Source organism: Coenobita brevimanus, chromosome 94 (genome assembly GCF_032717465.1).
Source record: "Coenobita brevimanus isolate Jiangsu-jjx chromosome 94, ASM3271746v2, whole genome shotgun sequence".
Taxonomy (NCBI): Eukaryota; Metazoa; Arthropoda; class Malacostraca; order Decapoda; family Coenobitidae; genus Coenobita; species Coenobita brevimanus.
Window position 1 is genome coordinate 21,126,248 of NC_137047.1, and position 14,644 is coordinate 21,140,891.

Genomic DNA, 14,644 nt, shown 5'->3' on the forward strand with positions numbered 1-14,644 from the left:
CCTTCATACAGTATTGTATTTACATATAAAATGTCATAAACCATTCAATTCTCAATGTAAAACTTCACAGAGTTAGTTTAAGTTATGTCTGAGCACCCAGGCCCGAATGACTCCCCTTAGGTAGCAAACTGAGTTCAGTAATCCCCCAGAAATACCGAACCCGTCGTATATAGCGAACTTTAGGATATAGCGACCCACCCCTCCTCCCAATTAGTTTGTTATATCGAGGGTTCATTGTATTCTGTATGTATACATACAGTATATATATATATATATATATATATATATATATATATCTATCTATCTATCTATTGCCAGACGCCTCAATCCCGTTTGGGGTGGCCACAAACAAATCGCCTCCAAGTCGCCCTGTCCCCCGCCATTTCTCTGCCCTGCTCCCAACTCACACCCCTCTCTCTCAGATACCTCTCCACCCCATCCCTCCATCTCATCCTCGGCCTCCCCCTCCCTCTTCCCCCCTCCACCTCACTCACATACACTCTCTTCGTCAGTCTTTCACCCTCCATTCTCTCCACATGGCCAAACCACCTCAGTGTGTTCCTCATAACGCTTCCTATCACATCCACATCAACACCACAATGCTCCTTTATATCTTCATTCGTCAGCCTGTCTCTCCACGTGAATCCACAGGCTCCTCTTAAATAACTCATTTCCACTGCTCTCACTCTTGACTTGTGTCCTTCCAACAATGTCCAAGCTTCACTTCCGTACGTCAGAGTTGGTATCACAATACTGTCATGTAGTAACTTTTTCACTTCCATGCTCACTTCCCTGTTTCTTATCACTGCTTTCAAAGAACCAGCAACTTTTCTTCCCTGCTGTACCCTTTCAAGCACTTCACCCTCCAAACCTCCATCATTACTCATCACACTACCCAAGTACTTAAACGTACTCACATTTTCCAATTCCTCACCATCCAACCTCGCTGTACATTCACTGACTTCACCTCTCTCAAAGACCATCACTTTACTCTTCCCTACATTCACCTTTAGATTCCGTTTGTTACACACTCTCTCAAACTCATCCACCAAACCTTGCAGCTCCCCTTCGTCTTCACTCAACAACACAGTATATATATATATATATATATATATATATATATATATATATATATATATATATATATATATATATATATATATATATATATATATACGAGCCTCTGTGGTACAGCGATACAGTGTGCATTTTGCACGTTTGTGGATGCGGGTTCACCTCCCGCCAGAGTTGTAAAAACTCTGGGAAGCATTCAGCGAACCACTTGCTACTTTGGCTGACATAAGGGGTGCTGTGGTTGAACCAGTGTTGCATACTAGTATGCTTCCACCCAATTGGCTTAAGGCGGGCCGATTACACTTGGTTCACAGACTACACACACATCCAAAGCCACTCCAAAATTAGTTACACTCACAAGCACTTCTCACCCTACATACAGTCTCTACCAGGCAGCCTAAGCCACTGGGTAGAGATACATTGGCTGTATCGTCCCTGCTTCGGTAGGGATAGGCCGGTCCTGCAGTGGACCTCAATGGCTGAGGATGATATGATGATGATGATGATGATATACTGTATATATGTACACACACACACATATTTATATAATATATATATATATATATATATATATACAGCTACAGCAAATTGACTTAGGATCTCCCCCCACAAGGTATTAAAAAACACAGAAATCATAGTACATCACAATGTTTGTTCAGGAAATGCCATTCATTAATATGAAATCATGTTTCCCTTGTTTTTCAGGACCAGTTGGATGCGTTCTGGCATGGGATCACTTAGATCTCTAAAGTAATCTAAGGACATTTCTTTGCACCAAACATGTGTCAGTTCAGTCTTGAGGTTGTCCAGATTGAATTTCTTCTTATCTGCCATGATTTTCTTCATCTTTGCCCTGTAGTTTTCTATCGCATTTAGATCTGGGCAGTCGAGGACCTCAATTCGATTATCCTGAAGCCATTTTGTCACTTTTCTTGATTTGTGACATGGAGCTGAATTGTGTATGAAAAAGCCACACCCATGAATAGCAAAAAAGTTTAACAAATGATCTTGCAGAACTTGAATGTACCGGCCACCATTCATCATCAAGTTCTTAGGAAGAAAGTTGAGGCCTCCCCTTCTCATTTCACCTGAGAAACACCCCCAACCATTACTGATTGTGGGTACTTAACAGTCGGCACCGCGTAAGCAGGATCATATCAACTACAGGAGGCAGGGCAACGAACCTTGGCAGAACGCACCTGGAACGCTTGAAATGTGCTTTCATCGGAAAACATAACTTTTCTCCACTCATCTGATGTCCAGTGTGCATACTTCTTGGAAAACTGAATGTGCTGCTTCTTCATGCGGTCAGTGAGAAGCAATTTCTTGGCTGCGGTGTGGCTTGGCAAACCCAGCTTCTTCTGCAAGTAGTGTTGGATAGTTCAAATTGAGATGTCCTGTAACAGCCGGGGATGCATTCTCTTCACATCTGCTGCTGTCAGTCGAGGATTCTTGATTACTTCCCTCTTCAGAAGTGTATCTGTACCTCTGGAAGTCGTCCTCTTCTTTCCACCGCTATGCTTGTGCTCTGGTACATCAGGTGGCAGGCGCCACGCGCTGCAGCAAGAATCTTCAAGATGGTCGACTTTGCACGTCAAGTATGTTCACAAATCGTGTTGATAGGGACATTATCCTGCCTCCATGCAATGATACGGACCCTCTCATCCCTTGAGCAGTACTTTCCAGGCATGACAACTCGACTCTCAGAAAATAGCAGGGCAAACAGTAATGTATACAAAAAAAGAGGGAGGTGCAAGCTCAGAGCGACGGGAGCATATTCTCCCACTCTCACATCTGGGCAAGCACTGATGTGCTGAGTGTTTCACCACCTTCTGCCAACGCCAGAGGAGTTGCCAGTTACTTTTTGCCCAAAATCTTCATTTGGTAGAGGTGGAAAAACAAAGCAAAGACAGACAACTCTCCCATGGCAATTCTGTGTGTAGGTCCTAAGTCAATTTGCGATGAGTTATCTTTCCATCCATCTTCTTGTGTCTTTCTTTCCTTCATTCTTTCCTCGTCCTTCTGCCAACAGGTGACTTTACACTCCCTCTTCTGTCTTTCTTTCCTTCATTCTTTCCTCTTCCTTCTGCCTGTGGGTGACTCTACACTAAGTGACAAGCCAAATGGTTTCCTGTACACCAGGAAACCATTTACTATGCTGTGTGGTAACTATATAACCAAATTTTGGCACCTGGTGGTTTAGTGGGGAATTATTGTGCTCCAATCGGATTGAGCCGGTGAAGGTTTATATCCAAGGGATGGTTGGGGTTGATTGCTCATGTAATGCCACTCAGGGATGAGTGAGGTTGGTCACTCTCATCTTAAATGTTGGGACCAACTGCCGAGCCCCGGGCTCCTACGCTCCTCATGGGGCAGTGTAGGATTGGATGATGGATGGATGGATGTATATATACACACACAGTACAGTACCCTATTATATGTTTATGTTCATAGTCAGTGCCTGGATGCATGGATTGTAATTCAGCCATGGTTCACTACATAAGGGATAATCTGCAAGAATAATGCATCTATGATCATGGTCATACAGACACTGAAACTTCCTCCACCACAGCTGCTCACCACCCTGCAAGCATTAGTTAATTGATTTTTAGTGGTGGATAGTAAAAAATGGGTAGAGCTTATCTTTCCTCTCAGTATCATATACTGTACAATAAGTAAGAGGAGATGCAAGGAAGCTTTACATAGCCCTAAGCTATCTCCATAGTAATGTACTGGCTTATAGCATTTTGGATATGTCCTCGTGTTCTCCTACTGCCCAGAAATGATGCACAGGGTACATCATCATGGTGAAGGGGTTAAAATATACAATAAATATACCAATCTTATCAAATTAAACAGAACAGCTTAATCCTGTCATAACAGAGTTCATCAACCTCATCACCATTATTCTTTTTTCACCAACAAATGAAGTGGACTCCAGAAATCAGATATAGAAAACAATTAGAGGGGCACTCAGTGGAGTACACCTCTCCACAAAGGGCAACATGATTTCCAAACCACTCTTCATAATAGGTGAGGTTTTCTCATCAATGATTAGGGTTTTGCAAAAAGTGTTTTGCAGACCCAGAATCTTTGATACAATCCAGATCAGTCCATATAAGTTAATCAATTGTTCCCTGGGACATGGGCTATCTACCCACTAAATTTGGTTCAGCTCTCTCTCTTTTAGTTTTTGAGTAATCCTGCAAACAAACAAACAAACTAACTAACTAACTAACTAACAAACACCGGTCCCAAAAGTTGACTGATTGTTCCTTGGGACATTACCTACGCACCAAATATGGTCCAAATCTCTCTTAGTTTCTGAATAATCCTGCTAACAAACAAACAAACTGGGGTAAAAACATACTCTCCTTGTTAGAGAGAATAAAGTATGTGGCCTATCAAATGGGTACCCATTGAAATGGTCATGCATAAATTCACTCATCATTCTGTCACTGGAAATTCTTGGCTCCACCCCACAGCCAAAGTGTATGCATCTCACACTGTGGGCTTCATCCCATTAAGTTTTAGATAATGCTCTCTATCTTCATTTTTCATACACCCCAAACCACTCTGCAGATTTATTTCAAAATTATTTTTGCACTCAGTTCAGTCATCTTTACTTTAGTTGGAGGTGTTTACAAGTGTACAATACTGATCACTAGTAATGCTTTTAAACTATATACAGCTATGATAACAAAATGCAAAAGCATTCAACCCAACCGCTAACTTAAAGAAATGTCTATCTATCATTCTATCTATTGCCAGATGCCATAATCCCATGAGAGGTGGCCATTTGACTTTGTGTTATTTGTTTTACGGGGAGAGGCACTAACCTTCCACCAACCCACTTGCTGACACGTGGGGAGCTAAATGTAAATACAGTAAAACCTGACTATAATGGACTAACTGGGTGGGGAAACCTGATCCAATAAAACTGAATATCCATTATATCCAATGATCTCACCATGAGGTGGGATTTCAAGCACATGTTTGAAAATAAATGAGTACAACAGCATATTGTAGTGTCTATAATAAAAATGAAAATTATACCCATTTTACACTATCTTGGCCCATAATTTTGCCCCTTTGCAGTTTACTTCACATCCTTGTCATTGCACTTCATGAAACACATTTAGGCCTATTGCAGTCCAATGCACACTTTTAACAGATGTTGTTCTTTATAGCCAACTGAAATCTGGTTGCTTAGTAATGTCTGTTAAATCCAGTATCTAGTCTACTGAGGTACCCGGTACGTTATATCAAGTTTTATTGTTGCCATCTTTGTGGCATACCAAGCTTTATCCCTAATGGTAAATAAATGTGACAGCAGCTAGCCAGTAGTTCTATACAGCAATATGCAAGCTTGCCAGTACAGTTTTAAGATATATGCAGGTATGACAATTATATAACTGGTATATAAAACTGAGGGCAAATATACAGATTACCTTTAGTATTGAAGAAAGAAATTTAAATTTCTTCCACACTACAGGGTCGACTGACAATTCTGAAGTGCTGTCATTGCCTCTGTCTGAATATGTTGAATGGTTGAAGCTTGTCTCCTCATAGCTTGTCTCAACAACAGTTTCTCTGTCATCTTCCTCTTCACTCTCTGAACTTGACCTTTCTTGGTAATCAGAACTCTCCTGACTTTCATAGCTGCCTTCAGTCTCCATGGCTTGAACAGAACTTGATAACTGACTTTTTGAACTGGAAGAGAGATTATCAAGTTAGAATGATAATATAATCAGACAAACTACAGCATACAATACAGCAGTGTTTCTCAACCAGGGGTACATGCACCCCCAAGAGATACACAGAGCGTCAGCTCAGCGTACAGTGGAGTGATGAGTGATGGCAGCGTTTGGAAACTTTCTGTATTGTTGTTTGCAGATGATACTGTACAGTATTGTCATGGTAAGTGAAGACAAAGGGGAACTGCAAGGCTTGGTGAATGATTTTGGGAGAGTGTGTAACAAGTGGAATCTAAAGGTGAATGTGGGGATACCAGTAAGTAAAGTTATGGCCTTCGAGAGAAATGAAGTCACTGAATGTACAAAGTGGTTGGATGGTAAGGAAATGGAAAATATCAGTGCATTTAAGCAGCCTACTTGGGAAGTGTGATGAGGATGGATGGAAGTTTGGAGGATGAAGTGCTTGAAAGGTACAACAGGGAAGAAAGGTGGCTGACTCTTTGAAAAAAGTGATAAGAAATGGGGAAGTGAGCATGGACGTAAAAAAGCCACTGCATGACAGTACCGTATTGTGATACCAACTCTGAATTAGCTATGGAAGTGAAGCTTGGACCTTGTTGGAAGGACACAAGTCAAGAGTGCGTGCAGTGGAATTGAGTTATTTGAGAGGGGCATGTGGAATTACATGGACAGACAGACTGACATATGAGGAAGTGAAGCAGCTTTGCAGTGTGGATGTGGATGTGACAGAAAGCATTAAGAGAAATACACTGAAGTGGTTTGGAAATATGGAGATGACAGAGAGTGACAGACTAATGAGGAGAGTGTAAGTGAATAAAGTGGATGGGGGGAGAGAGAGAGGGAGGCCAAGGATGAGAGGGAGGGATGGAGTAGAGAGGTATACCGGTATGAGAGATGGGAGTGTGAGCTGGGGGGAGGGCGGTGAAATGGCAGGGGACACGGTGACATGGAGGGGATTTGTTTGTGGCCACCCATTACAGGATTAAGGCATCTGGCAATAGATTGATAGATAGCGTCCAGTACTGCCTGGTAAAATTATTTTCCTTAAAAACATGGATTTGTAAGAAAACTGGGTAAATATTTTGCAGAAGCCACAACTGGAAATCAAGTCTGAAGTGTTTTCCATTTATATCTAACCATTTGCTGACACTTTTCTTCTATGACACTTCCATCACAGAATAATTCCTTCCCTCCTTTAAGGTCATTAATCCTCCCTGGGGGTTACTAATAATCCTAGGATTCATTCACAGTGGAAGTTTCACAGAACGAAAGTGTTAGCAATGGATGAGATATAAACAGAAAACACTTCACACTACCCGGTACCTGAATTCCAGCTGTGGCTTCCGCTTAACATTATCCACAAACGGCCTGAATGGCTGTGTAACTGTTTGCATACTTTACTACAATAAAAAAATATGTGGAAAGAGCATACAAAATGGTGAATAATTATAACATTACAAACCCAAGGTGCCAACTCATTCAGTACATTTACCGGTACTTTATCACCAAACCTCTGACCCAATACCAATGTAAGTATATACAGTACATGTCAATTTTTATATATATTAGGAAAATATTGCACTCGTCACAATTTACCTCATCTGACTTTGATCGTCTTCCCTCCTCTCATCCTTCCAGTCATCCATTATTCATCACAAGTGTTGATCTGCAAGTGCTAACTGTTATTCTCATCAGTTTGCTGCTTGGTGTTGGCGTGCCTTACACCAATTAACTCATCTCCGAAGCCATCTTCCCACGTCCTCAGGAGCCTGTCTATTATCTCATGTCGTTTAGCTTTCATGCTCTTTTACAGCTAATGGGTGATCTCCAAACTAAACATCAATACACAATCTAGCCAGCGAGCTTTCATTCTCCGTTATTTTCTCGTTCCCATGGAGTTAAATGCCTTCAATTCAGGCTTCCGTACACTGCCCTTTAAACCAACCTCCTAGTAAACAAAAGAACCCTGAATGTTTACGAGATAAAAGAAAACCTTATGCCTGTTTCTTTTTGTCAGTTCATGATGCATCAATATGTGTTTGCTAGTTTAAGAACGATACCTCCAATATGCTACTATTATTGCAATATTATGTTCTAAAAATAAATAATTAACACATAATAACCAACAAGACATGAATTATAATTTTAAAGTAGTTAATATATATACTTGCTTTTTATTCTTATGCCTTATATATATTCCAAACGCTTACAGCACAGGTACCGTTTACATAATCTTACCAACATTAAGTATTCTATTAACATCATTGCTGTCAATGACCGGGAAGACGGTCACTAAAATTGCCGACTTCTTGCCGCATTATTATTATTATTATTATTATTATTATTATTATTATTATTATTATTATTATTACTGGGTCATCGGTCCCTCCTCTCTAATCGATGATGCGTCTTGAGTCTGTCTTTTCTCCAAGCATCTCTTCTCCTTACTCAGCAACGACAGTCCCTCCTCCTCCTCTTTCATGTCACATCAGCTTAATATGAACGTTAATTTTCTTTACGGTAACATCTTATTTAATTCAGCCTTGCTTCCTCCACACGATTTTATTCAACATACGATGTTTTTGTTCCCCGGCTTCATCTGGATGTGAACTCAGTGAAACTGCCCTTCTGATGGTTGTTTTTCCCTTTTCAGGGGAAAAGAGTTATCTGGCCGTGCATCCGGTGGACTGCATACTGTAATCCAAGATCTAGTCTTTAGATCTTGCTGTAATCCATCATTTTCCTGTCGGAAGACAGGGGAGATAGCCGGACGTATCTTGACCGTATTAGAAATAAACCAGTTTTGGGGGTTTATAGGCAGCCTACATATAAATGACCTAGAATAATTCTGGGATAAAAAAAATTTTTAAATATAAGTCAAGGGTAAATGTCATAACTCTCCCAAAAATTCTTTCGAATCGAAGAGTGAGGTACGTACATTCGTCGCGAAATCCCTCATCACCTGGATTATTCACCGGAAAGGATGTTTCTATCTACCTTTGAAAGGATAATCTCGCTCTTCAGTCTGTCCATTCCTCTTATAAAATGTATTACTAAGTAATTATAAAAGGTGTAGTAATGATAGCTGTATTAAGACTGGTGACAGTGATGATAATGAAAGCAGTTGAGGTGACTAATGATGATAATTAGCCTAAAAGGGGTTGTGGTGACAGCCATGATAAAGACAGCAATTGTGATGAGTGATGATGACAGCAGCTGTGGTGACAATGCATGATAATTAGAACAATTTTGGTGATCATGATGATAGTGACAGTTTTGGAAGCAAGAAAGATAATAACAATTGTAGTGACAGTGACGATGAAAGCAATTTTGGTGACAGTGATGATGATGATGATGATGATGATGATGATGAGAGTTGTGGTAACAGTATAGATAATAATAGCATTTGTAGTGACTGATGTGGATGTGATAGGAAGCGTTATGAGGAACACACTGAGGTGGTTTGGCCATGTGGAGAGGATGGAGGGTGAAAGACTGACGAAGAGAGTGTATGTGAGTGAGGTGGAGGGGGGAAGAGGGAGGGGGAGGCCGACGATGAGATGGAGGGATGGGGTGGAGAGGTATATGAGAGAGGGGTGTGTGAGTTGGGAGCAGGGCAGTGAAATGGCGGGGGACAGGGCGACTTGGAGGCGATTTGTTTGTGGCCACCCCAAACGGGATTGAGGCGTCTGGCAATAGATGGATAGATAGTAGTGACTGACGATGATGACAGCAGTTGCGCTGAGTGTCGATGGCAGCAACTGTGGTGACGGTGATGATGATGTTGATGATGATGATGATGATGAGAGATGTGGTGACTATAACGATGGTGAGAGAGCTGTGATGACTGGTATATGAGAGAGTTGTGACTAATGTACATGTCATAGAAATCTAGTTATGATCTGATGACGCCTAAGTGTCGAAAAAAGAGCTGGTATATCAGGAGCGAAAATAACTCCTCTCTCCCATCCCGTCGATCTTACCTGCCCATCAGTTAAGTTCACAACCTTCATAACTCAGGGTCTAGTTAGGGAGGGGAGGCAGGGCGGGGGTGGAGTATGGCCTGGGCTGAGTATTTATAACCTCCACTCCCACCCAAACCCCTACATTCCCCGACATTCCCCCCCGTGTTGGAGAAGGAACATATTCATTCCGTTTCATAACACATCGTTTACATTTTTCTCCCTTTTCCTGTTCACAACTCTCTCTCTCTCTCTCACACACACACACACACACACACACACACACACACACACACACACACACACACATACACTGCGCAGCATAACGTTCTCGAAGATCATTTGACTGAGATGTGGGAGGGTGATTTCGTGTAGCGTGGTGTGAGGTGGTATGATGTGCGGTGCGTTGTGGTGTGGCTTTGCTAAAACCACTTAAGTCTGCGGGAGGGAAGCACCTCAAATCCATGAATAGTTAGTGGGAGACAGACAGACAGACAGACGCAGCCGCTCCTGGAGATGCTATTAAAAAAAAAAAAAAAAAAAATACAGATACGGTCGATGGAGATTACTTGGAGGTAATAAGACCAAAGTGAAAATGACGTTGTCGTACTAAAATGTCAATTACACGTTTCAGGAATCGAACACAGGATCATCCGGTGACAAGATGCTTGAAATTGCATGTTAAGCCTCAGACGACGAAAAAATGTCTCATCTTTTATTCTTGCTACTCCAGGTGATTTATTCTCCTTGGGAATGGATGGCCTGTCGTCTTCTGATTACACAAGAAGGGGCATTCAAAGCGTGCAATACCCGCGCAACCATCAACTTAGCTGAGGGCCTGACATTTGACTTTGTCATATGACCTTGACTTTCGGCTGTAAAATGCAGTATAATATCACCGAGGGCAACCCAACACCCCCAGAAGGAGCCCACAGAGGAGCATATACAGCGCGTCTGGACTCCGGGCGACAGGGACATAAGTCCGCCCAGGCCGCGCGCCCCTATGAGGCTCGATTCACAAGACCCGTTTTGTTTCCGACAGGCAGTCCGCCGGTCTGATGCCATCAGAATGTTGTGTAGTCACATGACGCGTTCCCGGTCCGTCCAGCATCGTCATTCAGAGTGTGCTCATTGTTGCGTGAAGATCCAGGCCGATCGGTCGCTAGGGAATTTGGCGGCAGTTGCTATACTATTAGAAGAAGAGGAGGAAGAAAAAGTTCGTGGAAGGTGGAAAAGGTTATGGGTACACCAGTCACTGAAAAAGAGAAGGTTCGAGGGAGAATTCTGGACCCTGTATAAAGAACTGGCAGATGATGATGTAAAATTTTTCAATAGTCCTGCTGGAGCAGTACCTTGGGAGTGATATAGCATATATATCCAGTATTATGGCAAGAAAAACAGTGAATTTTACCCGCAAAGATTATGAGTTATAATTTCATGCGTAACAAACTACTGACACACTCACCTGGTTTGTTTACTTCGTCACCAATCGCTTTCAATATCTTTATGCAGATAAACACTGTACTTCTTGTTAGTCATATCAAGTAACTCTTCATAAGAACGCACAAGTTCGATCAGCCTTTCTTCCATGATGCCAAACAATGAACTGTATGTGTCATCTACATGGACAAGGCGGTAACAGAGGGTAGTGGAATGGACGGGTAAGCTACATGTTCTCGTTCACATAAGCCATCACCAACCCAGCAGTCCGGAGTCAAGTCGCCAGCCAGCTGGTCAGGATTTCTCGAGAAGATATCCGTGACGTGTCGGTCGGCTGACGGATGGCTGTTGCCATCAGCTTGACGTGTCATGTGAACAGTTACATTGGAATGGATGTAAGAAATCTAGACGGCGTCTAGCCGCCGGACTGCCTGTCGGAACCAAAATGGGTTGTGTGAATCGGGCCTGACACAGAGCTCACCCACCGCCGCCATAGCAGGAATACGAGACTACCTTCCAGGTGAGCTGACCACCAACAACCACGGGGTGAAGCTGTTACTCCAGCTCCAGTCAGCACCTGAGACGGCCAGTAGCCGCTCAACCTTCCTACAGAAGGCCTGCAGCCGCTCCGAAGGTAACAAGGAGACGGCTGGTAGCCACTCCCGCCTTCATCAAGAGATGGCTGGTAGCCGCTCCGAAGGTGCCCCTGAGTCGGCCTGTAGCCACTCCCTTCCCCAGCCCACGGCCAGTAGCCGGGCCTAAGCGACTGCCAGTAGCCGCTTCTCTGTCAGGTGCTGACTCCTGCCCACCAACCTACGATCCAGAGGGAGCCCCCAGCCTTGAGGAGTACTGGAGAGGCCCCGTGACTACCTCTGGGCTCTTCTCCCTTCAGCCAGTTCCTGAGAGGACTCACTTGACGGACCCCAACGTAGGCCAACGCTGCAGCCCCCTCCTGACGGTGTCCCCGACCACCGGGGACCGCAGCCCTTGGGACCTACAGACCACCCCCAGGACCCCCAGGCGGGACCTCCCTACACTCCGACGCCGACGATCTTCGTCCTCCATCAGGCGCCTGAGCAAGAAGTTCAGGCAGCTATTCAGCCCCCGCCCTGAGGGCCAGACTCCCACCCCAAGCCCTGAAAGTGGAGGACCCTTCGCCACCAGCAGCCCCGGACGAGAGAGGACGCCCCTACACGTGATCCCATGGCCCCTGAATATAGAGGCCCCTGGCATGCCTAAGCCCCGTCAGTAGTGAGGCTGAGTCACCTCCGCTGCCCTTTTACCTGACCGTCACTATACCCAGACCCGAAAGTGAGTGATAATGAAAGCACAGTGTCCGTGACATAGTGAAGTAAGGGCAGAGCAGTGAGTTAACAGAATAGGGGAAGTCAGTGAGAAAAGTATCAGTAATAATACAAAAGAGTGGTGAACTAAGCAAGGTAACAGTGAAACAGTGAACACGGCAAGGCAGTGAATTACGGGCCTATCTCAGTGAACACGCTACCAGATGGTGACACCGCCTCACACTAAGATCATACGGAGGCCCCAGTGCAAAAGTACTGATTAACGACCCGACCAACAAACCCGTTAGCCTACCCGCGGTGAAATAGTGCCACCACCTTCACCAGTACACAGAACCTAGACTTTCCTACAATCATAGTGCATAACCTCCCTGCCCTAAGTGCTATTCACCTTACTCGATCTTGTCCCGAGTAGTATCCTGCGCGATACTAACACCCCATATCTAGCCCTTAGAATTATAATTGTCCAGTAACCTGTATTTGTGACATCTGCCCGTTCCACTGTAGAATTTAGCAATACACATGTAAGGTTGTTGCCTTGAGTTTTTGTGTCCTGCCTCTCTCTTATTTGTCTAAGCTCCGGTCTAGAAAGAGAACCCAGCTGCACACTACTATCCATTTCATGGACCGTGTATCATGGTTTTTCTCAAATATCTTTCAAACTAATCAATTGATCGGTATGATACTTTGACACAGTGTACATGACACCTCCCGCTAATTTTTGGTAATATACGGCATTGCCAAGTGGTGTTACTGAAGGCGTTTACTCTTGACGTTTAAAGGCAAAGTCGCGTGAGTCGCCAGACTAATCAACACAATCGAACGTCCGCTATCCCCCATCCCCTTCCTCTCCCTCCCTACCTCCCTCCCTCTACCCCCTCTCCCTTCCCCCTCCTCATTTTCCCCCTCCCCCTCCTCACTTCCCCCCTCAACCCTCATTCCTGCTGGCCTTCCCGTGCCCCCCCCCCCTTCTATCCACTCTATCATGTTATAATGATTAGTATCGGGTATCATAAATACAGTATGTTGTTGTTTGTAGAGTCTGTATCCTTCACTAGCCTGATGCAGTCAGTAGGTATACTACAAGTGCTGCAGCCGACAGACAACCCCGCACCTGACACCCTCGTTGGGAAAACTTAACCATTAGCCTATTATGGTCGTTAGGTCAGACCACGCTATATCCTTTTCATTAAGAACTTTCCAGTTATCTGCTACTACTGAATAATATAATGGTAAACGGTATTTTATTGCATATTGTATGTTACATACAGGTATTTGGGGGGAATGCTGAGAGAAAGAGAGTGAAACAGTGAGACAGAGGGAGGGAGGGAGAGAGGGAGGGAGAGGAAGGAAATGGGGGGTAGAGGACGTTCGTTTGTGTAGATTAGCCCTGCAGGGCTCACGCGACTTTGCCTTTAAACGTCAAGAGTAAACGCCTTCACTAACACCACTTGGCAATGCCGTATATTACCAAAAATTAGCGGGAGGTGTCATGTACACTGTGTCAAAGTATCATACCGATCAATTGATTAGTTTGAAAGATATCTGGGAAAAACCATGATACACGGTCCATGAAATGGATAGTAGGCGTTAGAGGGACGAGAAGCGGGCCCTAAAACACCTAGCATTACAGGCTGATTGCTCTCAAAATCGAATCCCTTCTTCCTTGTCAAACCCTGAACATTACCACATTGTTGGGTCTAAATCAGATCGAAACTGCTTAAACTGACCTGTAACTTTTCACACTAGCGATTTATCAGACCTTCCACTATGTTCTTTGACCCCTCCCTGTGACCTTGCCCTGTGATCTTGACGTTTGACTGACTGTTCTCAAAATTAACTAACTAGTCCTTCCCCTTCATTCCTTCCACAAAGTTTGGTATAAATTAGATAAAAACTCATTGGGTTGATGTTGCTAGAACAAACTTTGACCCAGCCCTGTGACCTTGGCTTTTGACCGATTGTTCTTAAAAACAAGAAGTCATCCCCTTGGCCATACCACAACTTTTTCACTAAGTCTGGTTAAAATCGGACAGAAACTTTTACACACACACACACACACACACACACACACACACACACACACACACACACACACACACACACACACACACACACACACACACTAAAACAAAATGCCTGGTCTCAC

At 43.7% G+C, this 14,644-nt stretch overlaps 1 protein-coding gene across 1 annotated transcript in view; it reads right to left on the reverse strand.

The window, feature by feature from the left end:
- Positions 1 to 7,416, reverse strand: part of LOC145412850 (uncharacterized) — a 104,843-nt gene extending 97,427 nt beyond the window's left edge. The window contains exons 1-2 of the mRNA XM_080282650.1: positions 7,389 to 7,416; positions 5,526 to 5,787 (exon numbers count right to left, since the gene is read on the reverse strand). Of these exons, the coding sequence (XP_080138776.1) occupies positions 5,526 to 5,787; positions 7,389 to 7,393 (267 nt within the window). The 5' untranslated portion in view covers positions 7,394 to 7,416. The remainder of the gene's footprint in view (positions 1 to 5,525; positions 5,788 to 7,388) is intronic.
- Between the last annotated feature and the right edge of the window lie 7,228 nt (positions 7,417 to 14,644).